We start from the raw sequence: 26255 nt of genomic DNA on the forward strand, positions 1-26255 counted from the left end.
AATCTTGGAGAGCTGGAGCAGTTTGCACAAGAAGAGTGGGCCAAACTGCCAGTAGAGAGGTGTAGGAAGCTCATTCATGGCTATAGGAAATGCTTGACTGCAGTTATTTTGTCCAAAGTCTGTGTTACCAAATATTAAGTCGAGGGTGTCAATAATTTTGTCAATGCCATTTCTTTTTAATTCCTGATTTAAAAGGATATATTAAGTTCTGAATCAATAACAAAGCTTCTGTAATATTAACAGTGAAATTAAGAGTTGTGGAGACAAAATACTTTTTATCAATTTCAACTTATTTTTGAGAAAATTGTGAGTTATTTGAAAAAAGTGCAAGGGTGCCAATAATTTTGGCCAAAACTGTATATACATATATCGGGAAAGAGAGAGAGAGACAGAGACAGAGACAGAGACACAGAGATTGAGACAGAGACAGAGAGACATAAATAATAGGCTGATACGGTGTATCTCTCTGTCCCACACTAAAACACCGAAAGGCTCCTTAAAGAGAAAATAATATTCTGCAAAAGTTGATCAAGTTGATCCAAAGCTAAGAGAAAATAATAATTTTTTTCAATTAGATAAAAATTTAACCTGGTGTATAAGGCAAGAGACCGCTGCTTCAATCGCTCCTGAATATATATATATATATATATATATATATATATATATATATATATATATATATATATATATATATATGTATATATATATATATATATATATATATATATATATATATATATTTTTTTTTTTTGCTGTAAAGAAATATGCTGCGATATATTTGGTGTTTTTAAGAAATAGGTGTCGGTGTGGCGCACACGGAAGCCCACTGGCGTGGTGACATCATTCCGCACACCAAGTGGGCGGTGGCCACGCCGAGGGGTAGGCGTGGCCTCACGATATACACCGAGCGCGCAGCCCGGAGCGCGCCAGTGCTACAGTGACCTCTTGTCAATAAAGACTCTTTTGTTTTACCCGCGTTGTCCGCTTCCTTCTTGGTAAGCAAGGAGCGCGCGTAGCACCGCACTTTAATTGGTGACCCTCCGACGTTCTGGTCAGCCATCGCTGACCACCCAACATGGCAACCAACGCGGTAGCAATGAAGCTCCCCGAGTTCTGGGAAGCTCAGGCGGAGATCTGGTTCCTGCAGGCCGAAGCCCAGTTCAGGCTTCGAGGCATCACGGCGGACGAGACACGTTACTGCCACGTGGTCGCCTCCCTCGGGGCCAGCACGGCCGCCCGCGTCGTGTCGGTCCTGAGGACCCCACCGGCCGACGACAGGTACGAGGCGATCAAGAGTCTCCTCCTCGCCACGTTCGGCCTTACGGTGGACGCACGGACCGATCGCCTTTTGGACCTCCCCGACCTCGGGGACACGCGACCGTCGGTCTGTATGGATCATATGCTGGCGCTCATGGGCGACGAAACCCCGAACGCCCTATTCCGGGCGTTATTTCGACGCCAGCTGCCGGCACGGGTCCGCCTCGCGTTGGCCGGTTCTGCCTTAACGGAACCCCGGGCGCTCGCTGCCGAGGCCGACAAGTACTACACGGCTTTGGACACGCAGGCGAGTCTTGGCGCGGTCGCCGCGGCTCCCAAGGCTTTCCCTGATGCACCGCACCTCGTGTCCGCCGCCACACCCCACCCACCACCGCCGCCGCCGTGAAGAAAACTGCGGCCTCCGCCGCCGCAGCCACCCACCTGGTGTTTCTTCCATGCGAAGTTCGGCCACGAGGCTCGGCAGTGTCGCCCGCCGTGCTCATTCGGCAGGTCGGGAAACGGGCGAGCCGACGCTCGGTGGCGGCTTTGAGTGTTGGCAATTCAAACAGCCTCCTGTACATAACGGACACCTTGTCCGGGCGCCGTTACCTGTGCGACACGGGAGCGCAGGTGAGTGTCGTTCCTGCCGGTACGTCCGACAAGCAAACCGCGGGCCGAGGTCCCGCGCTGCTTGCGGCCAATGGTACGTCTATACGCACGTACGGAAAACGCTGTCTCTCTCTGCGGTTCGGAGGGCAGGTTTTCCGTTGGTCGTTCGTTACGGCCGACGTGCCCATGGCACTGCTCCGCACGGACTTCTTATGTGCTAATGGATTACTGGTGGATGTAAAGCGCAGAAGGCTTGTCCAGGCTGAGACGTTCAGCTCGCTCGCGTGCGCGCTGCCCGGCTCGTTGAGCAGCTCACAGAGCGGCTCATCGAGCGGCTCGCCAAGCGGCTTGCTGAGCGGTTCAGTTCTGGCCAGATTCATCTGTACGCTTCCGGCAGCGGACAAATTCACCCGCCTCCTCGCAGGTTTCCCGGCCCTCACGCGGCCCACTTTCTCGGCGGGGGCCGTCAAACACAGGGTGGAACACCACATCCCCACCGCCGGGCCACCGGTCTACGCCCGGGCACACCGCCTCGAGCCGACGAAGCTCGCCATAGCTAAAGCGGAGTTCGCTACGCTGGAGCGGCTCGGCATCGTGCGGCGCTCCGAGAGCGCGTGGGCGTCCCAGCTCCACATCGTGCCCAAGCCCGGCGGGGGATGGCGACCGTGCGGGGACTACCGGCGCCTCAACGACTCCACCACCCCCGACCGCTACCCCGTCCCCTACATCCTGGACTTCTCCACCCGGTTGGCGGGGATGTCCTTCTTTTCAAAGGTGGACCTCGTACGCGGCTACCATCAGGTCCCTGTCAGGCCGGAGGACATCCCGAAGACGGCTGTCATCACGCCATTCGGGCTTTTCGAATTTCTTCGGATGCCCTTCGGTTTGAAAAATGCGGCTCAGGCGTTCCAGCGCCTAATGGACAGCGTCTTGCGCGGCTTGGATTTTTTGTACGTCTACCTGGACGACATCCTCGTCGCCAGCGCGTCCCACGAAGAGCACCTTCATCACCTCCACACGCTCTTCGAACGCCTGGGCCAGCATGGCCTCATCGTGAACCCCGCCAAGTGCTGGTTCGGCATCACCGCCATCGACTTTTTGGGGCACCGCGTCACCAGGCATGGGGCCGTCCCCCTACCGGCCAAGGTGGAGGCGGTGAAGGGGTTTCCGTGCCCCCGCACGATCAAGGGGCTCCAGGAGTTCCTGGGCATGGTAAACTTTTACCATCGGTTCCTGCCCCGCATCGCCCAGGTCCTGCGCCCCTTACACGAGGCCCTTCGAGGGAAGCCGGGCAAAGGTGACGTTACCTGGACCGAGCAGATGGACGCGGCGTTCTCGGGCGCGAAGCTCACCTTGGCCAACGCCACCATGCTCGCGCACCCGGCGCCCGATGCACCGATCGCCCTCACCTCCGACGCCTCGGACTACGTGGTGGGCACGGTGTACGAGCAATGGGTGCGTGGTGCCTGGCAACCGCTGGCGTTCTTCAGCCGGCAGCTTCGCCCGCCCGAACGCCGTTACAGTACCTTCGACCGCGAGTTGCTTGGGCTTCACCTGGCGGTCAGGCACTTCCGCCATCTGCTCGAGGGCCGTGCGTTCACGGCCTTCGTCGACCACAAGCCGCTGGTTTTCACGATGGGCAAGGTTGCCGAGCCATGGTCGGCCCGGCAACAGCGTCACCTCGTGGCCGTGTCCGAGTACACGACGGACATCCGGCACGTCGTGGGAAAGGACAACCCGGTGGCCGATTGCCTTTCCCGGGCCGTCGCCCACGCCGTCCACCTTGGCATCGACTATGCCCAGATGGCAGCGGACTAGGCCGCCGACCCCGGGGTCCAGGCCCTGCGGACCGCCATCACGGGCCTCCGCGTCACCGAGGTGCCCTTCGACGGCGCGGGCACGGCCCTCATTTACGACGTCTCCCTCGGGCGGCCTTGCCCCATCGTGCCCGCAGGCTGGCAGCGCCAGGTTTTTGACGCCATCCACGGCCTGTCCCACCCAGGCACGAAGGCCTCCCAGAGGTTGGTCACCGACAAGTTTGTCTGGCATGGCCTCTGGAAGGCCGTCCGCGGCTGGACCAGGACGTGCCTCGCGTGCCAGCGCGCAAAGGTGCACCGACACACCCAGGCCCCCTTGGCCCCGTTTACGGTGCCGGAACGTCGGTTCGACCACGTTCATGTGGACCTGGTGGGACCTCTGCCCCCCTCGCGGGGTTTCACCCATGTCCTCACCATGGTGGACCGCACCACCCAGTGGCCGGAGGCCGTGTCTTTGGCGGCGACGACGGCGGCGGACGTCGCACAGGCGTTCATCGCCACCTGGGTCGCCCGGTTCGGCGCCCCCTCGGACATCTCGTCCGACCGTGGCCCCCAGTTCACCTCGGAGCTCTGGGGGCAGTCGCGTGGGGGCTCGGGGTCCAGCTACACCGAACCACGGCCTCCCACCCCCAGGCCAACGGCCTGTGCGAGCGCTTCCACCGCTCCATGAAGGCCGCGCTCCGGGCCACCCTCCGCGATGGCGGCTGGGTCGACAGGCTCCCCTGGGTCCTGCTGGGCCTCCGGACGGCGCCCAAGGACGACCTGCGCGCCTTCGCGGTGGAGTTGGTTTTTGGACAACCGCTGCGGGTGCCGGGCGAGTTCCTCGCCGACCCCACGGCACCATGGTCCGCGGCGCAGGAGCGTTCCGTGCTGCAGGAGACTGCCCGGAGGTTCGCCCCGGTGCCGATGGCGCACCACGGGCACCCTCCTACACACGTCGCCCCGGAGCTCCGCACCGCGGAGTACGTCTTCGTCCGGCACGCCGCCCACTGGACACCACTGCAGCCCCCGTACGACGGGCCTTTCCGCGTGCTGGAGACCGGGGCGAAACATTTCACCCTGGATATCGGCGGCACTCCTGACCGGGTCTCCATAGACTGCCTCAAGCCAGCCCACCTCAACGTGGACCACCCACCGCCGGTGGCTTGGCCCCCGCGTCGGGGCCGCCCCCCTGCGGGCAGACCACCGGCACCGCCCAGCACCGCCGGCACGCCGCCCCCCGGTCCGGCACCCATTCCGGGTATAGCCGGGGGCATCCCAGCTGGCATCCCTGCACCCCGGACGCCGCCGGTCGCCAGAGGGCGCTTCGGCCGGGTCATCCGTTTGCCCCGCAAACTGGCCCTCCAGGTGCGCGGGAATTCTGGGGGGGCGCGTGTGGCGGACACGGAAGCCCACTGGCGTGGTGACATCATTCCGCGCACCAAGTGGGCGGCGGCCACGCCGAGGGGTAGGCGTGGCCTCAGGATATACACCGGGCGCGCAGCCCGGAGCGCGCCAATGCTACAGTGACCTCTTGTCAATAAAGACTCTTTTGTTTTACCCGCGTTGTCTGCTTCCTTCTTGGTAAGCAAGGAGCGCGCGTAGCACCGCGCTTTATCGGTGTTAATAAATATGATGGTTTTGGAATTTCACAATACTCTATACAGTATATTTAATAGGCAAATGTTGCCTATCTGCCCCCCCCCCCCTCCCTCCACATCCCCACACCAACACCCCCAGAAACACGGAAATGTTCCTCGGAGACAATAAATTACGTTAAAGTTGCTTCAAATTAATTCACACATACAGCAAATTTATAACACCACCTCAATTTAGCTCTTTCAACCAACTCAACAATAAGACGCTTTCTTTTATTTTTCGAGATCGTGGTATTTTTATCACGGGATTCAAGCTCGTCATTTATAACTGAGGAACTTTCCTAACTTATGTTTCATCAGCAAGCCAGTTTCTTTGGAATATCTATTATCACCTCATGTAATGGGGGTGGACATATGAGTGTATAGTGGATGAGTGGCAGGAAGGAAAGTATGGGAAGGAATCCCCGAGAGCAGTATCTGGGAGAAAGTATGAGATGACCATATGGCATGGGCAGCACTTTTGAGATACCGGAGAGAGATGGGCACTAGACAACTGTATACAGTATTTCACTCCTCCCCCCCCCCCCCCCCCCCACTTCCTGTGCCTCCTCCCCCCAAGCCCTCTCCCTCCCACAGATCTCCCCATGTCCCTGCTCTCAAATGTTGTGCACTTTGTGCTTCCCTCTCTCTCCCCATCTTGTCTCCCGCTCTCTTTATCTTATGTTGTATGTGTCAGTTTGTCTTTTTGTGATTGATGTTAGCTCTTACACGAGCTTCGATCTTGTAAACAAAAAAGAAAAAGAAAAAGAAAAAAAAGAATATGCAATGTTGCTAGTGGCTCACAGGTATGCCACTGGGTTCGTATTACCTTCGCAACTGAAGGTGGATGGAGGTTATGTTTTCACCCCTGACTGTTTGTTTGTCTGTTTGTGAACAGAATATCTCAAACGGTTGTGGACGAATTTGGATAAAACTCCGTGGACAGGTTGTGTGTATGACACGGACGAATTGATTCAATTTTGGTCAAGATTTGAATCCGGATCAGAGATTTTTTTAAAGTTGATTTTTCACCATTGAGTGTTGGAGCTAAAACTGATATATACCGATATACGTCAAAACGTTGTGGACGAATTATGACAAAACTTGGTGGATTAGTTGGGTAAGTGACAAGAACAGGCTGATTCGATTTTGGTTGAGATCCGGATCCAGACCCGGCCTATCATTGGGATACAAAACGAAAACTGGTCAACCTGGTGGAGGTATGCGCTCTACCCAGTGCCATCCCAGTTCTGTATGAAATATACAAGAAGAAAACAAAATGACCCAAACAATGACCTTCCTTCTATTGTATATAGAAATAAAGAAAAATAGTCATAAAATAAAGAAAAATAGTCATAAAAGTAAAGAAAAATAGTCGTAAAAATAAAGAAAAATAGTCATAAAAGTAAAGAAAAATAGTCATAAAAGTAAAGAAAAATAATCATAAAAGTAAAGAAAAATAGTCATCAAAGTAAAGAAAAATAATCATAAAAGTAAAGAAAAATAGTCATAGAAGTAAAGAAAAAGTCATAAAAGTAAAGAAAAATAGTCATAAAAGTAAAGAATGCTTTCTTTAAGTAAAGAATGTGAATGTGAATAAAAGTAAAGAATGTGACATGCTGCTTCTGCTGTCTCAACAATGGATGGAGGTCCTCAATGCCAAACTGGAAATTAGAGCTGTCTCCCTCGACATATCACGTGCCTTCGATACGGTCTGGCACCCCGCTCTGCTCACCAAACTCTCCTCCTTTGGTATCCATGGAAATCTCCACGCATGGCTGGCGGACTTCCTCTCTAGTCGTAGTCAACGTGTGGCCCTAAATGGGTTTCTCTCATCTCCTCTTCCTGCTCAGGCTGGAGTTCCCCAAGGCAGTGTTCTGGGCCCTGTGCTTTTTCTGGTCTTCATCAATGATCTCTCTGACTCTCTTGAAAATCATCTCTATCTCTTTGCTGATGACTCCACTCTCTGCCGCTCCATTCTTCATCCCTCAGATCGGCAGTCTGCAGCCTCCTCACTCTCTGCAGACCTGGACAAAATCACAGACTGGGCAAACAAGTGGAACATGTCTTTCAATCCTGACAAATCTCACACTCTTACGATGTCTCTCCGAAAAGACCGACTGGACAACCCTCCCATCCACTTTCTGAATAATCCTCTCCAAGAAGTTCTGTCACTCAATCTTTTGGGTCTCACTATCTGCCATGATCTTTCCTGGGAAAACCACATTTCAAATCTGGCCTCCAAAGCCAGTCGCCGACTGGGGATCCTCCATCGTGCGAAGTCCTTCCTTGGCACACCTGAGCTCCTCACCACATACAACGCTTTCATCCGCAGCTCAATGGAATACTGCTCTCCCCTCTGGGCTGATGCTCCTGCCTCACACCTAGCTCGTCTTCACGCTGTTGAAACCAAAGCGTTCAGAATCATTGGAATCTCCCGCGATGACGCTATCTCCGAGGGCCTTTCACTTACTCACTGCAGGCAGGTTGGTGGTCTTTCCGTCTTCTACCGACTCCTCTCCGGCCTTGCTCCCCCAGCTCTCTCTGGGCTCTGTCCCCCAAATATTCCTGTAGGTCGCACAAGATCTGCCTGCAACCCTCTTATGGTTAAACTGCCAAAATCAAGACTCTCTGCTCACCTTCACTCCTTCATTCCTCTTTTCTCCCGCCTCTGGAACAAACTTCCTCACTCTCTTCAATCCCACTCCTCCCTCCAGGTCTTTAAAACGGCTGTTCACCACCATCTCTTATCTTCCCCAATCCAAAACCTTGACCTTTTCTACCCCCGCTAATTTCACCCCAAATCCACTTTTTTGAGGTGACTTTTGACTTCTTTCCTGGAAGTCCTTGGTGTCCTTGCGTTTTATACCTATCCTGCCTCCCCCCAGGCCCTCTCCCTCCAAAAACATCTCCCGATGTCCCTGCTCTCAAATGTTGTGTTTGTGTGCTTCCTCCCCTTCTCTCCCCATCTTGTCGACCGCTCCCCTTTTTATATACTTTGTTTGCTTGTTTGTTTGATTTGTTTGTTTGATAAATGTTAGCTCTTTCACGAGCCTCGACTCTGTATACAAAAAAAAAAAAAAGTCATAAAAGTAAAGAAAAATAATCATAAAAGTAAAGAAAAATAGTCATAAAAGTAAAGAAAAATAGTCATAAAAGTAAAGAAAAATAGTCATAAAAGTAAAGAAAAATAGTCATAAAAGTAAAGAAAAATAATCATAAAAGTAAAGAAAAATAGTCATAAAAGTAAAGAAAAGTAGTCATAAAAGTAAAGAAAAATAGTCATAAAAGTAAAGAAAAATAGTCATAAAAGTAAAGAAAAATAATCATAAAAGTAAAGAAAAATAATCATAAAAGTAAAGAAAAATAGTCATAAAAGTAAAGAAAAATAATCATAAAAGTAAAGAAAAATAGTCATAAAAGTAAAGAAAAATAGTCATAAAAGTAAAGAAAAATAGTCATAAAAGTAAAGAAAAATAGTCATAAAAGTAAAGAAAATAGTCATAAAAGTAAAGAAAAATAGTCATAAAAGTAAAGAAAAATAGTCATGAAAGTAAAGAAAAATAGTCATAAAAGTAAAGAAAAATAGTCATAAAAGTAAAGAAAAATAGTCATAAAAGTAAAGAAAAATAGTCATAAAAGTAAAGAAAAATAGTCATAAAAGTAAAGAAAAATAATCATAAAAGTAAAGAAAAAGTCATAAAAGTAAAGAAAAATAGTCATAAAAGTATCAAAGTACAAACACACGAACAATATTCCATTTGGCTCGTCTATTTGTCGATGCAGAAATTGTTGCAATTCCTGCATCACTTAGTAAAAAAAAGAAAGTACAAACAGCCATATGAGTCAAATGATAAAGTGCATTTAGTACCAAGAACTCTAACAATCACCGGTCACACTTACAGGAGACGTGACCTTTCGGATTTTTGACCGTTTGCCATGTCTCTGTTGGGCAGGGACCCTTTGTGCACATCTCCAGCATCCTGGCCACGTTCCTGGGCCGCATCATGGCTCGCCTGGGTGGATCGCATGAGGTAAGGCCGCAGGCGACCTGAACCCACACCCTGTGCTTCCTGGTGCTTCATTATACACCGGTTTCCTGCATTTGTGGGTGATCAAAAGTTTTGCTCCGGAGAGCAGTAAAAATAACACTCGATTCCCCAGATGCGCCTTATTTGTATTGAGGTCGGAGACTGCCTGGCTTCGGGCTTTGGACGTTGCATTGTTTCACAAATGAGCCAAAGGGCTAATTTCGGTCTCTTCAGAACATATTGCACGGATCGGAATACCTCTCGGCCTGCCAATCGTAACCGTGTTGACAGCCATTGCTCGCATGGTTGATGTCCCTGCAGTTTCTCGACATCCGGTCAAAAGTGTATGGATTGTCATGTCATGAGGATTTGGGTGTTTTGGGTGCAGGACATGTCCAGGCAGTACGAGATGCTCGTGGCGGCAGCCGCTGTTGGAGTCGGATGCTGTTTCGGCGCTCCTGTGACAGGTAACGGGCTCTGTTAGCGCACCTGTGGTACACGCAATATTTGGCCAACTACAAGCGCCTTCAGAAAGTATCGAGTTCAATTTCATCTCCTACCAACACAGACCATCTTATTTTGGGTTTATAGGATTATCTTTCCAGGCATTTCATTACACCGAGGTAAACCAAACGGGTGTAAAGGTGCAGTACGATAAACAAGGAAAATATTTTTGGGACTTTCATGATCATGGGAAAGAAAACACTCGAATGTGTCCTTATTATTCACGCTCCTCTGTCCCCCGTCCTTTAATTACATCCGCAACCTAAGGTGGACAGAGGTTATGTTTCCACCCCTGTCTATTTGCCTGTCTCTCTGGGAACACAATATCTCAAGAAGTTGTGGAAGTATTCGGACAAAACTTGGTGGACAAGTTGAACGTGTGACAAAGAAGAAATGATTAGATTTTGGTAAAGATCCACATCCGGATCCGAGAATGTTTAAAAAAAAATTTAAGTAATTTTTACCATTGAGAGATGTCGCCAGAATCGGTATTTAGCACGATATTTCAAAAATTTATGGACAGATTTGGACGAAACTTGGTGGACAGGTTGTGTGTGTGATAAGGAAGAACCGATTCACTTTTGGTGAAGAACTGAATATGGATTCGGATATGAGAATTATTTATTTTTTCTAAGTGATTCTTCACCATTGAGAGATGGGGCCAAAAACTATATATAGCAGGATATCTCAAAAAGTTATGGATGGATTTGGACGAAACTTTGTTGGATAGGTTGTGTGTGTGACAAGGAAGAACCGATTCAATTTTGGTGAAGATCTCAATATGGATTCGGATATGAGAATTATTTAATTTTTTCAAGTGATTCTTCACCATTGAGAGATGGGGCCAAAAACTATATATAGCAGGATATCTCAAATAGTTATGGATGGATTTGGACGAAACTTTGTTGGATAGGTTGTGTGTGTGACAAGGAAGAACCGATTCAATTTTGGTGAAGATCTGAATATGGATTCGGATATGAAAATTATTTAATTTTTTAAGTGATTCTTCACCATTGAGAGATGGGGCCAAAAACTATATATAGCAGGATATCTCAAAATGTTATGGATGGATTTGGACGAAACTTGGTGGACAGGTTGTGTGTGTGATAAGGAAGAACCGATTCAATTTTGGTGAAGATCTGAATATGGATTCCGATATGAGAATTATTTAATTTTTTTAAGTGATTCTTCACCATTGAGAGATGGGGCCAAAAACTATATATAGCAGGATATCTCAAATAGTTATGGATGGATTTGGACGAAACTTTGTTGGATAGGTTGTGTGTGTGACAAGGAAGAATCGATTCAATTTTGGTGAAGATCTGAATATGGATTCGGATATGAAAATTATTTAATTTTTTTAAGTGATTCTTCACCATTGAGAGATGGGGCCAAAAACTATATATAGCAGGATATCTCAAAAAGTTATGGATGGATTTGGACGAAACTTTGTTGGACAGGTTGTGTGTGTGACAAGGAAGAATCGATTCAATTTTGGTGAAGATCTCAATATGGATTCGGATATGAGAATTATTTAATTTTTCTCAGTGATTCTTCACCATTGAGAGATGGGGCCAAAAACTATATATAGCAGGATATCTCAAATAGTTATGGATGGATTTGGACGAAACTTTGTTGGACAGGTTGTGTGTGTGACAAGGAAGAATCGATTCAATTTTGGTGAAGAACTGAATATGGATTCGGATATGAGAATTATTTATTTTTTCTAAGTGATTCTTCACCATTGAGAGATGGGGCCAAAAACTATATATAGCAGGATATCTCAAAAAGTTATGGATGGATTTGGACGAAACTTTGTTGGACAGGTTGTGTGTGTGACAAGGAAGAATCGATTCAATTTTGGTGAAGCTCTGAATATGGATTCGGATATGAAAATTATTTAATTTTTTTAAGTGATTCTTCACCATTGAGAGATGGGGCCAAAAACTATATATAGCAGGATATCTCAAAAGGTTATGGGCGGATTTGGACGAAACTTGGTGGACAGGTTGTGTGTGTGATAAGGAAGAACCGATTCAATTTTGGTGAAGATCTGAATATGGATTCGGATATGAGAATTATTTATTTTTTCTAAGTGATTCTTCACCATTGAGAGATGGGGCCAAAAACTATATATAGCAGGATATCTCAAAAAGTTATGGACGAGTCATAACAAAACTAGGTGGATGAGTAGGTTAGATGACGATAACAAGCTGATATAAAACGTAAACGAATCAGCCTGGTGGTTTTATACGCTCTAACCAATGCCTTTCTAGTTACAAAGGAGATCTGTAGTAATGGAAGAATACAGTGATAACGTGGCCTGATTGAAAGCTCTATTAAATAAATAAGACGATGGCGATGATGTAGATGAAGCGCACAAAATGCCATTAACACAGGAACGAATGGATGCCAAATTCTGAAGATTTTGTGAGCAGATTATATGTCTGCTCGTAGAGCAGTTCACAGACTTGCATTAGGATCGGAGGGGAACAAGGAGACAAATTTTCGCAGATGAGAGGATGACTGGCAGGAAGGAAAAGGATGGAGGAGGAATCCCCGAGAACAGGTGTGGGTACATCATATGGGAGAAAGTATGAGATGACTGTGGCATGGGCAGCACTTTTCAAATAGGTGATTCTTCTGAGTCAGTGGTTATAAAGAGCTTTATATATGATACTAGTGGGGTATATTATACTATTATACTACTATTATACACTTTGTGTAAGCAATTACAAACCGTGGTGCATACATGTAGGTACATAATAAATACAGCTTTATGATTATAAACAAGCATCACCGACTTGTTGCGAGATATCAATTCAGGTTTATTTATTCATGTTTTTAATTTTACGGACGTATTTATGGTTTTTACGTCAATTTTCATTGAGATTTCAAAATCACAGTTTACATTTATAGAAATTACACTTTACAAATACTAGATATCGATTATAGATTTTTTTTTAATTACGGTTGCATTTACGTTTTTTTAACGTAAATTTTAACTTATGGATGCTTTTTAGCTCACCTGGAACGAAGTTCAGGGAAGCTTATTATGCGATGGCACGTCGTCCGTCCGTCAGTCCGTCCATCTGTCCATCAGTCTGTCCATCAGTCTGTCCGTCAGTCTGTCCGTCAGTTTGTAAACACTTGCAACTTCTTCTCCGGAACGGCTGAAGGGATTGTGACCAAACCTGGTACAAATTATATTTGTTGTGTTGTGACTAAATTTTGTTCACGTCAATCAAAGAATCGGGGTATAAGGGGGTCTACCGGGGGTCAAAGTGGATCCAGGTTTGACCCACAAAATAGGTATTTGCTTTTTTCCTCTGAAACTACACAAACAATTTCGATGAAACTTCAACATAACCTTCATCACCTGTGATGCAGCAAAGTTTGTTTATGGCATTAGAAAAATTGGGGTCTGAGGAGGTATACGGGGTTGGGGGTGGGGGGCGGTTGCCCCCCAAAATAGGTATTCTTTTGTTTGTTTGTTTAAAGTCTTATGATTATGTTAGTATGATTCTACCTGCTGCCCTGTCTTCTAGTAACCATTAAAATTGGTTTAAAATACCTTTAGTCCTGTTTATTCCACCAGGTGAGCACCAGGGGTATTGCCCCTGTTTATTTTTTTCATTTAAGGAAATTATTGTCATGTTTATTTCACAGTTTAAAGTTGTAGAAATTACAATTTTCAAATGCTAGATATTGTTTGATAGTGGAGCTGCTTAATTGATGAATTGTGCCTTTTCCCTTAAAAGCATGAAACTTGGCACATGGCTAGAATACCCCAAAAGAAAGATTTTTAGTCCAGGGGGCATCTCCAATTTCACCCCATATGGCGGCCATCTTGAAATTCAGGATGGCCATCATACAAGACCTGTTTTGATGAATATCTCCATAATTAGAACAGATATCAAAATGGTTGAAGTGCCTATACCTACATTTTTAGGGTCTAGGAATCCAATGGCAACATAAAATATTCAATAGTATATGGCAGCCATCTTGAAATCCAAGATGGCCGCCATAACAGACCTGTCTTGATGAATATCTCCATAATTAGAACAGCTATCTAAATGGTTGCAGTGCCTACACCTACATTTTTAGGGTCTAGGAATCCAATGGTAACATAAAATATTAAGCAGTCATATGAAAATATTAATTTTGCATAGTATCATGCATACTGAGAATGCATATAAATACTCTTAACAGGTTGGCATTCTTCAGTGATTAAAAGTGTCTATGACATCGCAGACTGTAACTGTGCCATCTTGTGGTTTTCTAGTCTTTGCTGCATTCTCCATCACATGCGCAGAGAGAAGTACAGGGAAGTGCAGCTTCCTTACACTGGCAACGACCAGTACATCCTTTTTTGCACCCACACTTAACAAGTTCATTGCAGATCTTTGCAGCCTCTGGAAGTGTTGTCCATATTGGTTTGAACTGGCCAGCAGACGTTTTTTGCCAACCCCATTCAGTGGGGCTTGGTAGATCAGGCTTAGCATGCAATGCTTGTCCCCAGCATAGTGCGCCTTGGTATACTGCCCGCTTTACGTGCTGCACAAGGGCATCATGTGTTGGTGGAATTGATTCCACAGGTCTGCCCTTCTTTGCAAACAGTTTCTTTCGTACAATGTTAATGTCAGTAGCAGTACTTGTGCGATCATACAACAGAATAACAAATCTCTCAATGACGTTCATGCAGGTTTCAGTTATCTCTGTGCTCTGGTGGCAAATTTCTGCTAGTACCTCTGTGAGCTCAGGGAATGATTCCCACACATTCCATGCAGTTACCTTTCCACGCCCATTAAACGCTGAAGAAGTGTCACACCCTGTTAGTGCATGAAAATTGGGGGGGGGGGGGGGGGGGCTTTAGATTTCTCAGGGCCAAGAGCTGTGGCTATATCATGTGCAGAGATAAATCGCATGTTCTTGCCTGTCCCAAATTGTAACCATATCATCACTGAAAGCTTCTGGGATGCTGTAACTGCAAGCACGGCAACATCTGTGTCCACAGTTTGTATGAGGACCTTACTATGCCCTCTCTGTGTTGCATCAGCAGCATGGAGGAACATCCGACCATCTGCCTCTTCCTGAGTGCACGGGGAGAGTGATTCTAGATCAATGCGTGGTGGAGCAGTAAGAACCTCTGTATCAAGTGTGACAACTAGCTCCTTGGGCTGGTCTTCAAATGATTTAATTGTTTCATTGGAAAGGAAGCTGAAGGGTTCACGCTTGTTTTCATCAACTCGAAGAAAGTTCTGCCGCTGTCCAGGAATTGCAACTGAGGTATCTACTCGTCGGCGAACCCCCTTGCCACGCTTTTCACGGGTCATGCTCTTAAGGCTGTCGGGTAGGTAACGGTCCCACACCAGATCAAGTCGGGTTGCAGATTTGTACTGTGAGAAAACAAATGGGATGAACACCTTTTCGGCATATTCGCCAAATGTTTTGACTGTGCCAACATCGGGCTTTAGCTTTTGAACAATTACTGCCCCGTCAAGTATGACACATGTCACCTCTGGCATCTGTGTGCTTGATGGTGAAAGTTCCTCTAAGCAGTCCAAAAGGTCGCTCTTTGTACCAGGTCGAAGCTTCCCATCCTTGGACAGAGATGGAGGGAAAGATTGATTTTCATGACGGAAAAATTCATCCAGGTTTCCCTCGCGGGTTTGACAGGCAATATAGAGGCGAGAAAACAGTTGAACATCACTCTTCAATGAGGCTACCTTGTGTTTATCTGTCAGCTGGTCTGTTACTGATGAGCTGCCAAACAGAGGTAACTTTTTGTGCGGGACGACATCATTCAAAGGCTTTGAGCGTTCAATCAGCCTCTCTTGCACAAATGACTCCAGAGCCTCCTTTCCCACGTTCTGCACGTCTTTCACACTTTGTACGACTGATGCACTTGCTATATCCTTTGTGTCAAGGACCAAAAGGTCAGCGGTTTCTTCAAGAAATGGATTACCTAGCTCCTCGATAACTGATACAAGTGATCTGACATGTTTGTCAAAGGTCATCTGGGTGCTTTTATTCTGATCATGATGCAGTGATGGCGCTTTGCTTTCATGTTGCTCCTGTGCAGTCTCAAACTCATCAATCACCCTTGAGACCTCTGGACCTGCAACCATCCATCTTTGCAGAGCATGGGCATTGTCCAGCAGACCCACAGCTCCTCCATCTCCCTTGATACGTGCATTGTTCTGTTCATGTGCATGATCTGTCGCAATTGAAGAAAATTTGCGTTGGGTCTTTTGTACCGTGAACATGCCAGCTCGGAAATTATCCAGAACTTTAGGGTGTGTCTTGTGCAAGTCCATCATATCACGCAAATGGACTGTGACCCATCTTGCATAGTGCGTATGGTCAAGAGCAAAGAACCACGGAAGAAGCTCCCATAAAGCATCTAAGTACATTTCAAAGTCAGCCTCCCTCAATGAGCGCACAAAGGTCAGGATGCTGTTCTCCAATGCCATCGTGAGACTCCAGTATTGGAACTGTGGGTGTTCCAATATGTTGCCATTGGATTTTATGTTGCCATTGGATTCCTAGACCCTAAAAATGTAGGTATAGGCACTTCAACCATTTTGATATCTGTTCTAATTATGGAGATATTCATCAAGACAGGTCTGTTATGGCGGCCATCTTGGATTTCAAGATGGCTGCCATATACTATTGAATATTTTATGTTGCCATTGGATTCCTAGACCCTAAAAATGTAGGTATAGGCACTTCAACCATTTTGATATCTGTTCTAATTATGGAGATATTCATCAAAATAGGTCTTGTATGTTGGCCATCTTGGATTTCAAGATGGCCGCCATACGGGGTGAAATTGGGGATGCCCCCTGGACTAAAAATCTTTCTTTTCGGGTATTCTAGCCATGTGCCAAGTTTCATGCTTTTAAGGGAAAAGGCACAATCGATCCGAATTTTTTAGCTAAGCCGCCCAGCTATGAGGGTTTTTTTTGTTTGATTTGTTTTTACAGACACTTTACGGTTTGTTACGTAAATTATAATTTACGGGTGCTTTTTTTTCATTTAAGGACATTATTGTCATGTTTTGTTTCACAGTTTACAGTTATAGAAATTACAATTTTCAAATGATAGATGTCGATTGAGATTTTTTTTTAATGGACGTGTTTACGATTTTTTAATGTAATTTTTCATTTACTAGTGCGTGCCCGTACGTGCGGGGAGGTAAGTACGTGGACATACGTACATTGACGTACGTACCAAAAATAAGGCCTCACTGTCCGGAAGTTCGCATATCGCAGTTACGATTAATCGCAAATTAGTTTTAATTGCCAATTCTTCAATTAGCGCCAACATATTTTGCCATTTTGCAATTTCATCGCAAGGAAAAGCACAAAGAGAAGAGAACAACAAACACACACGCGGTTCCTTCGCTGTAGCTTGACCGTACGTGCAAAGAAAAAATTAAAACTTTCATCGTTCCTTCGGTCTTCGCTCTCGTCCTTCGCCGTTCCTTCGCTCTCGTCCTTCGCTGTTCCTTCGTTCACGTACAAAACGTATGTGTTTGCTAAATAAATGGCCATAACTTGGTAACCACTTGTCCGATTAATAGCAAACCTTGAAAAGGCACATCCTCAGGTCCCCAGCAATATACCTGGCAAGTTTCACTGAGATTTGACCAGTGGTTGTCGAGAAACAGCGGTCACAGACATACACACAGACAGACACACAGACACACAGAGATTGCTTGCATTATAGAGAGACTAGGGCGTGCCCGTACTATATATATATATCTAAAATTATATCCCCCCCCTCTATTTACATGAAATGGTTTGGTCCATTCGCAAAGCCAAAGCGAACGGCTTGCGAGTACGGTGACCATACCTTGGGAACCACTTGTCCGATTAATTTCAAACCTTGAAAAGGCACATCCTCGGGTCCCCAGCAATATACCTGGCAAGTTTCAAGTATATCGGACCGGTAGTTGTCGAGAAACAGCGGTCACAGACAAACACACACACACATACACACAGACAGACACACAGACACACAGAGATTGCTTGCATTATAGAGAGATGTATATTATATGAATGAATGAATGAATTAATATATGAATACACAGCTTATATATATATATATATGTATAAGCTGTGTATCCATCTTTGAAAAACGACATTACTCTCCGGTACACCTAATATGTTCAAAATTCCAAGTTGATGCATGTGCATAATATGTGAATTTCCCCTGGAACGCAATCAACTTTTTATTGTTCCCCCTCTCCCAGAAGTCGGGGCTCTTGGAAGAGCTTCGATCATTATTATAATGCAATACAGTGCCCTTACCTGACGATGCCATGTGCCCTCTAGGTGTACTCTTCAGCGTGGAGGTGATGTCATCCCATTTTGCCGTGAGGGACTATTGGCGTGGGTTCTTTTCAGCATCCTGTGGTGCTCTCATCTTCCGTCTGCTCGCCGTGTTGGACAGCCAACAGGGTACAACCCTGGACAGTCGACCGGTGGTATCCTGAGACTAGTCCATGTGGTTTTAATCACATGACTGTCATGTCTTGCCAATCATTGGTTCATCATGTCTTTTCTTATAGAGTTTAGAAACGTTTTTCAGATCTACTCAGGATCTAGTAAGTTACCAAACGTATTTGGATAGCACATGCAAATGTGAGATGAAGCACTGAATTTGGCCTCCTCCCTCATGTTGTTCTCCTCCCTCCCTCATGTTGTCCTCATGTTGCTTTATGGGCCTTTTCAAGAGAGGCATACTCCTTGATGCAATGCTCCCTGCTTGCACTACCATCCGAGTGGACGTTTTCAGAATTAGATCTGATATATACAATGCCATCAGAAAGTATTCACACCCCTTCATCTTTTTCACATTTTATTGTGATACAGCCTGAATTTAAAATGGATTAAATTGAGATTTTTTGTCACTGATCTACACATATTGCCCCATAATGTCAATGGAATTTTTTTTTCGCAATTTTCAAAAAATAATTAAAAATGAAAAGTTTAAATGTCTCGAGTCAATAAGTATTCAACCCCTTTGCTATGACACTCCAAATTGAGCTCAGGTGCATCCAATTTCTTTGATCATCCTTGAGATTAACCCTGGTGTTGGGCTAGCAGCTAGGGTGCCGGCTTAGAATACCTAGGATCCTGGGTTCGAATCCCGGTCGATCGCTGAATTAACGCCAGGGGGGTTGACTCAGCCTGTCATCCTTCCGAGGTCGGCAAATTGAGTACCAGTACACTGGTAATTCCCTGCTTGTCGTTAAAGGCGGCAAAAAGGGTTGGCGTCAGGAAGGGCATCCGGCCGTAAAACATTGCTTCAAAAAGGGGACCGAAAAACAACAACAACCACGGTCCCCGAAAAAGGCCAACCCCCGCTTTGCGGGGAAAAATGGCCTCTAAAGGTGGTTATTTATTTTATATATATATCCTTGAGATGTCTCTACAACTTGATTCCACCTGTGGCTAATTCAATTTATTGGACATGATTTCGGAAGAAACACACCTTTCTATATAAGGTCCCACAGTTGATAGTGCATGTCAGAGCAGAAACTCGACCATAAAGTCCAAGAGACTGTCCGTAGAACTCAGAGATAGAATTGTGAGGAGGCAAAGATCTGGAGAAGGGGATAAAACAATTTCTAGAGTGTTGAAAGTTTCCAAGAGCACAGTGAGCTCCAACATCAGGAAATGGAAAGGATATGGACCTATCCAGACTCTTCCTAGAGCTGGACGTCCAACCAAACAAGAAGGGCCTTGATGAGAGAGGTGACCAACAACCCAAAGGCCACTCTGACAGAACTACAGAGTTCCTTGGCTGAGATGGGAGAACTTGCCGGAAGAACAACAGTCTCTGCAGCACTTCACAAATCTAGGCTTTATGGGAGAAAGGCCAGACAGAAGCCCCTCCTGAGAAAACGGCACATGACAGCACACCTGGAGTTTGCAAAAAAACAGGTGAAAGACTCAGAGAGCATGAGGCAAAATATTCTGTGGTTTGATCAGACGAAAATTGAACTGTTTGGCCTGAATGGAATGCACCACGTCTGGAGGAAACCCGAGCACAGGTCATCACTCATTTAACACCATCCCTACCATAAAGCATGATGGTGAAAGTATCATGCCATGGGGATGATTTTCAGCAGCAGGGATTGGGAGACTTGTATGGGCAGAGGGAACAATGAATGGAGCCAAATACAGGTAAATCCTTGAGGAGAAGCTGCTTCAGAGTGCAAAAGACCTCAGACTGTGGCGAAGATTTATACTGCGGCCCTGCCAAAGCCCAGACTTGAATCCCATTGAGACAATCTGTGGAGAGACTTGAAGATTTCACTGACTCTCCCCATCCAACTTGACAGAGCTTGAACAAATCTGTATGGAAGAATGGAAGAAACTCCCCAAATCCAGATGTGCAAAACTGCTACAGACATACCCAAGAAGATTCGAAGCTGTAATCGCTGCCAAAGGAGCTTCTACGAAGTATTGACTCGGGGGGTTGGATACTTATGTAAATTCGATATTTCTTTGTTTCATTTTTTGTAAAAGTTTTGAAAAAAAACTCCACTTTGACATTATGGGTTATTACGTGCAGATCAGTGACAAAAAATCTTAATTTAATCCATTTTAAATTCAGGCTGTAACACAACAAAATGTGAAAAAAGTCAAGGGGTGTGAATACTTTCTGAAGGCACTATATAGCGCGAAAGATCTACACTACCTTGCTGCTGGATGCATCATTTATGTTGACACTGCTAATGACTATGATGCAGTGCCCCCTTGAAGATGGTTTGTAATTTGGCCACAGGGTACCGATACCCAGTGGTGTATTCTAAATTTCCAAGTGAAGTTTGAGCAAATGGCAATGCAGTAAATGAATTGGACTATCAAAGCGTTCTTGTAATTTATCCTTGCTGTATTGTTTTCTGCATCTTGTATTTTTGTGGCGTGACATGCGGTCATCATGTGTTTTATACCCACCACCCTAGAGACCATCACAACACTTTTCAAAACTAATTTCCGCATCGACTTCCCCTATGATCTCCCAGAGCTACTTTTTTTTGCTTTCCTGGGGTAAGAACATGGGAATACAATTTGTACTCTTACCAACAATGATACCAAGAGTATTAACACTACTAAGCCTTAGTAAAGAGGATGAGAAGGGGTTGTGAGAAGGAGGGATAGTGCAGAGATACATGTGCTTAGATTACAGGATTGATGGTTACAAAATGCAAGGCTATCTATATTAGGGGCCATCTACATATTATGTATGCAAAAGGCGAAGGATCTGGAGCGAGGGAGTTGTTCAATTGGTAATCTATATTCATACTAAAATGGCACTCGGTAGAGAGCATACCTCCTCCAGGCTGAACAGTTTATGTTTTGTATCCCACTGATAGGCCAGATCTGAATTCGGACCTGAACCAAAATCTAATCCCTTGTTCTTGTCACCTAACAAACTCATCCACCAAGTTTAGTCATAAGTCATCCATAACGTTTTTAAATATCATGTTGTATATCTGGTGTTGGCTTAGCGGTTAGGGTGCCGGCTTGGGATCCTAGGATCCTGGGTTCGCAATCCCGGTTGATCGCTAAACTAACACCAGGGGGGTTGACTCAGCCTGTCATCCTTCCGAGGTCGGCAAATTGAGTACCAGCTTGCTGGGATAAATTATCCTGGTGTGTACCCCGGTTTAGAATAGGTACACCGTATCCCTGCGCATCGTAAGAGTGCAACTAAGGGTTGGCGTCAGGAAGGGCATCCGGCCATAAAACATTGCCTCAAACAGGGAACCATGATTGTCATGGGGCCTGCAAGGCTAACCCCCGCTCTAGTGGGGAAAATGGCCTTAAAACGATCATTCATTCATTCATTCATATTGCTTTTTGCTCGATCCCCCAATGGTGAAGAATCACTTAAAAATTAAACAATTCTCGCATCCGAATCCACATTCAGATCTTCACCAAAATCAAATCGATTCGTCCTCGTCACATACACTACCTCACTGCCAAATTTCGGCCGAATCCGTCCTCAACTTTTTGAGATATCTTGTTCACAGACAGACAAACAGACAGACAGGGGTGAAAACATAACCTCCATTCATCTTCGGTGGCGGAGGTAACTATGCACACACGACAATCCCAGTAATAAATGATACCCATCACAGGTCGAAGAAGTATCTCTACGCAGAGATTTTCAAATGCAAAGAACACAAAAAGGAGATGGACTTTAGGAGCTCTGTTCTTCACCATAGCTCTTGGCCATAACACATACAGGAATGTGCAAAAGTCATAGGCCACCACTTTTTTTTTTTTACTGATTTGCAATTTCTGTCTTACATGTAGATATCAAACTCAACGAGACTCAAACAAATAGAGCTCCATTCAAAGTACACCTTCCCATGCCACATAAAGAAATAACATTTCCTTCAGCACACGACATTGCACAAAAATGGAAGAACTGTGCCTTCGGCTCACCCAGTGATGCTTCCGTGCAGCACATGGAGACGGAATTGGGAGGAAGACGTGTACAATAATTGATTGATTAATTGCATAATTCAAATCAATAAACAACAATCGTAAAATATTTTCTTAATCAATTGGCTAATAGCATAACTAAACCACTAGTGCTTCATCCGAAGATGTGACTTTTAGAAATGTAATTAAATAAGTCCTTAATAAAATTTTTTATAATTAATTTATTAATCAATAAATAATTAATCGATTAATTGATTAATCAATAAATCAAAAATACCCTTTACAGCCAAATCACTTGGTCATTGTCCTGTCCAAATATTAGCTTCCCAGCTCAAAAGGTGCCTGAGATATTGGCCAGATGAGAAAGAAAATAAATAAATGGTTAATACTGAAAATAAATAAATAATAATCATAAAAATTAAATAATTAATCAATTGGCTAATATAACACATAAACCTTCACAATTTCATCCGAATCTGTAACTTAAACAAAATAAAAAATAATTTAGTCATTAATCAAATAATTAAATAATTAATCAATTAAATGATTAATCAATAAATCAAAAATATCCTTGATAGCCAAATCACTTGGTCATTGTCATGTCCAAATTTCAGCTTCCTAGCTCAAAGGATGGCTGAGATATTGCCCGGACAAACAAGAAAACAAGAAAACCACCGGAGTGAAAACTGAGAACTCCCTTTCAGCGCGAGTCATCACCGGGCCCCCTTTGGTGCCCGGCAATGACGTCATGCAACTCCTAGAGATGGAATAGGAAAGGAGTGTGGTGCACAACAAGAAACGGGAGTGAAAACTGAGTACCATACTCCCTTTCAGCATGCATCATCGCCGGGCCCCCTTCTCTAACCCACAGAGGGGGCTGCATCAGCGGCACAGTTACGTCCCTGCGAGAACTGACGCTACCCCACAGCCATGTGCTGCATATGAACAACGACGACGATCACTCGACAAGAAATAGGATAGCTCAGGTGGTGTCATGTCCACCTTGGGGATTTCCGGTTCCGGGTCTGCTCCCCAGTGGAGTCAAATCTGATTAAATTAATTTGCCTGACGATGCAGTAAATTGCATTCTTCAGGGTGGGATGGTTAAGCTGTCCGTCCCCACATCTGCAGTTAAGTAGCCATACTTGCAGGCCTTGAGAGCATGAGTCGGAAAATATTGCCACATCGACCCTGAAATGATTGGTGGTTGCAGAATCATATTGTTCGGCCTGTCAGGTACTGGGGTGCAGTTAAGGGACTGAATCAGTGCCCCCCTCCAATATGCAATTCACAATTATCATTACCAGACAAATCAATAGAAATCAATTGTAAATTAAGACCGTACATTATTGTTTTAGTACATTGCTGTATCTTCTGTGAGGAAAGGAACATATATATATATATATATATATATATATATATATATATATATATATATATATATATATATATAAATAAATAAATAAATAAAACAGTTGATGGAGATTATTGCTGGTGCATCTGTAGCTACTAGACAAGAGTGGCTTACATTTTCTATTGAATGTATATGTCCATGTTCATGTTCACATGATCTGCTGCAGATTGATCTGTGGATTGGTAAGCTGGGCTTGTCTACAGAGCCAACGGAAGTTCATCCATCTCATCAACAGAAACCCGCTTACATCATGTCTGCTTACAAAACAGTACGATGCAAATGCCTAGCTGTGTATATGTATGTATGTATATATATATATATATATATATATATATATATATATATATATATATATATATATATCTGCGTTGAAGAGTTTTCACTGGCCGCAACCTGTACAAAAAGCAAATTTAGAGTTAAAAAAAAAAGAATACAGTTTGTCTCTGAATAACTCTTTGTTTACCTTTTTTTCTTTTTTTTTTCTCGCCTGTGGAACCAACTTCCATCGAGTTTCCCCCTTTCCATTCATGTCTAGCTCTTCCAGGAGGCTCGATCATGTTGACAAAAACAAAACTAGATTTTAAAGTCCCACCCTATCAGTTGCTATAGAAATAAGCTATGTATTTGAACTGGATGGTATTCATAGAACATTTACCCCGCACAGTCTTGAGAAGTACTTGGTACGAGCCAACCCTTCCGTTTTTTAAGGTTTTTCTTTCTTTGATCCAATATGGCTGCCACACCAGTGACCGATGACAGCACTTATCAAACTATATTTCCCATGAGTCGTTGATAAATTAGGTAATGTTTCGCACTGATCGGTTAAGCCGTTTCAGCGAAGAAGATTTTCAAAGATTTGTGCTTGCACCCAATATGGCTGCCTAACCATGTGACCTATGACATCATCATTTTCACATTGTATGCTGCAATGGTGTTAGATGATATTTCAAACGTTTTGTTTCGATAGGTTCAGCTCTTTCCGAGAATTTTTTTTTTGATCCAACATGGCTTCCAGACCAATGTGACCTATGATTTATTCGTGAACACCATGGTATCTACAAGGCTTCGGGAAAATGTGTGTGAAGGTTTCCCTCAATCTGTCCAGCCATTCTGGAGAACACGATTTTAGAAGGTTTCAGGTAAAATCCAATATGGCTGCCATACCATGTGACATGCGATTTATTCATGGAATACCCAATATTCCCCAAGTCTAATAGATCCATGTGCATGAAGTTTCGCATCGATCTGGTCAGCCGTTCTGGAAATTATTTTTTAAGTTATTTTTCAATGTTCAATCCAACATGGCTGCCGAACCACGTGACCTATGATGTCATCAATTTCATTCTGTCGACCGAATTATCCATAGATGAGCCTCAAATTTTTCCATACTGGTCGGATCAAGCGTACTTGTCGAATTATGACGTCATAATGAAAGCACTGATGACATCATTATTACCATATCTTATTCACCATAGGGAGTACTTGACAATGGGCCATGTTTCAATTTTTCCATGAAGCGGTTTTGGAGATATAGAGGTGCAAAGTTTTACCAAGATGGCGCCCGTACACGTGATCTATGATGTCATAAATATCACTAAAATTATACAGGAGGAGGCGCTCCTATGGTGAAAATTTCGTGTCAATTGGATCAATGGTTGTCAATCGTCTAAGCTTTAATCTATCCTGCCAGCACTGTCCTGGAATATAATTTATGTACAAACTCGTCCATGAGCCTGAGCTCGTTCTAGATATTAAAAATAGGACCGCGGCTCCTGAAGCTCACCTGGATCAGGAACAACAGTAACTCAACCCTCCCGTCCCCGGCCCCCGTAGACCCCTTTAAACCCCGGTTTTTCTAATGCCGTGAACAAACTTCAGTACATCATGGGTGATGAAGGTTGTGATCAGGTTTTATCGAAATTATGTGTAATTTCGGAGAAGAAAGCAAATACCTGTACCTATTTTGGGGGGCAACAACCCCCCCCCCAACCCCTCTCCCCTCTGTATATCCTCACAGGGCCAAATTTTGTAAAACTTTTGTAAAACAAACTTTGGTCGCTCAGAAGGTCGCTTCACCTTCGCTTCCCAAGTGTGTACCGAAATCAACATTTTAAAAGGTTTCCCTACCGGAAAAGGTTTCCCTACGTTGACCAACTTCAACATGTGCTTATCAGTAAGACCATGAAAATTGCCATGTGACATATCAAGTGTGCCCTCCGCTCACATGTCAATGTAATATGTAAAAATCGAATGTGGCTTTTGTTGTTTCTCAGGAAGACCATCTATTCTGCTTTGGCTGCCTTCCTCTTGGCCACAACCACTTACCCAAAAGGGCTTGGTTGTCTGCTTGCTGCTCGGGTATGGAACATACCATTGCGCAACACCAAAAAGGACCACCAGCCTCACGGTCTTTAATGTCGTCCAATATTCCCCAGATGAACAAAGCTGTGTTAAGCCTGGATTTTAAAAATCTTCACCGAGTGCCTGATTTTGGATGCACAGTTTCCTTCCCATGTTCTATCCCACCACTACGT

General features: G+C 44.8%; 1 protein-coding gene across 2 annotated transcripts in view; it reads left to right on the forward strand.

The window, feature by feature from the left end:
* The window catches only part of LOC137424516 (chloride channel protein ClC-Kb), a 52873-nt gene that overhangs the window by 16150 nt on the left and 10468 nt on the right, over positions 1–26255 (forward strand). For both annotated transcript variants that reach the window (XR_010983942.2, XM_068112042.2), the window contains exons 5-10: positions 9256–9333; positions 9719–9797; positions 18177–18302; positions 20819–20903; positions 23888–23989; positions 25995–26079. Coding sequence is in view for 1 of the 2 variants with exons in the window: in XM_068112042.2 (XP_067968143.2) it covers positions 9256–9333; positions 9719–9797; positions 18177–18302; positions 20819–20903; positions 23888–23989; positions 25995–26079 (555 nt within the window). In the remaining variant the exon portion in view is untranslated. The remainder of the gene's footprint in view (positions 1–9255; positions 9334–9718; positions 9798–18176; positions 18303–20818; positions 20904–23887; positions 23990–25994; positions 26080–26255) is intronic.

The sequence above is a fragment of the Myxine glutinosa genome, chromosome 4, assembly GCF_964187855.1.
Source record: "Myxine glutinosa chromosome 4, kmMyxGlut1.1, whole genome shotgun sequence".
Taxonomy (NCBI): Eukaryota; Metazoa; Chordata; class Myxini; order Myxiniformes; family Myxinidae; genus Myxine; species Myxine glutinosa.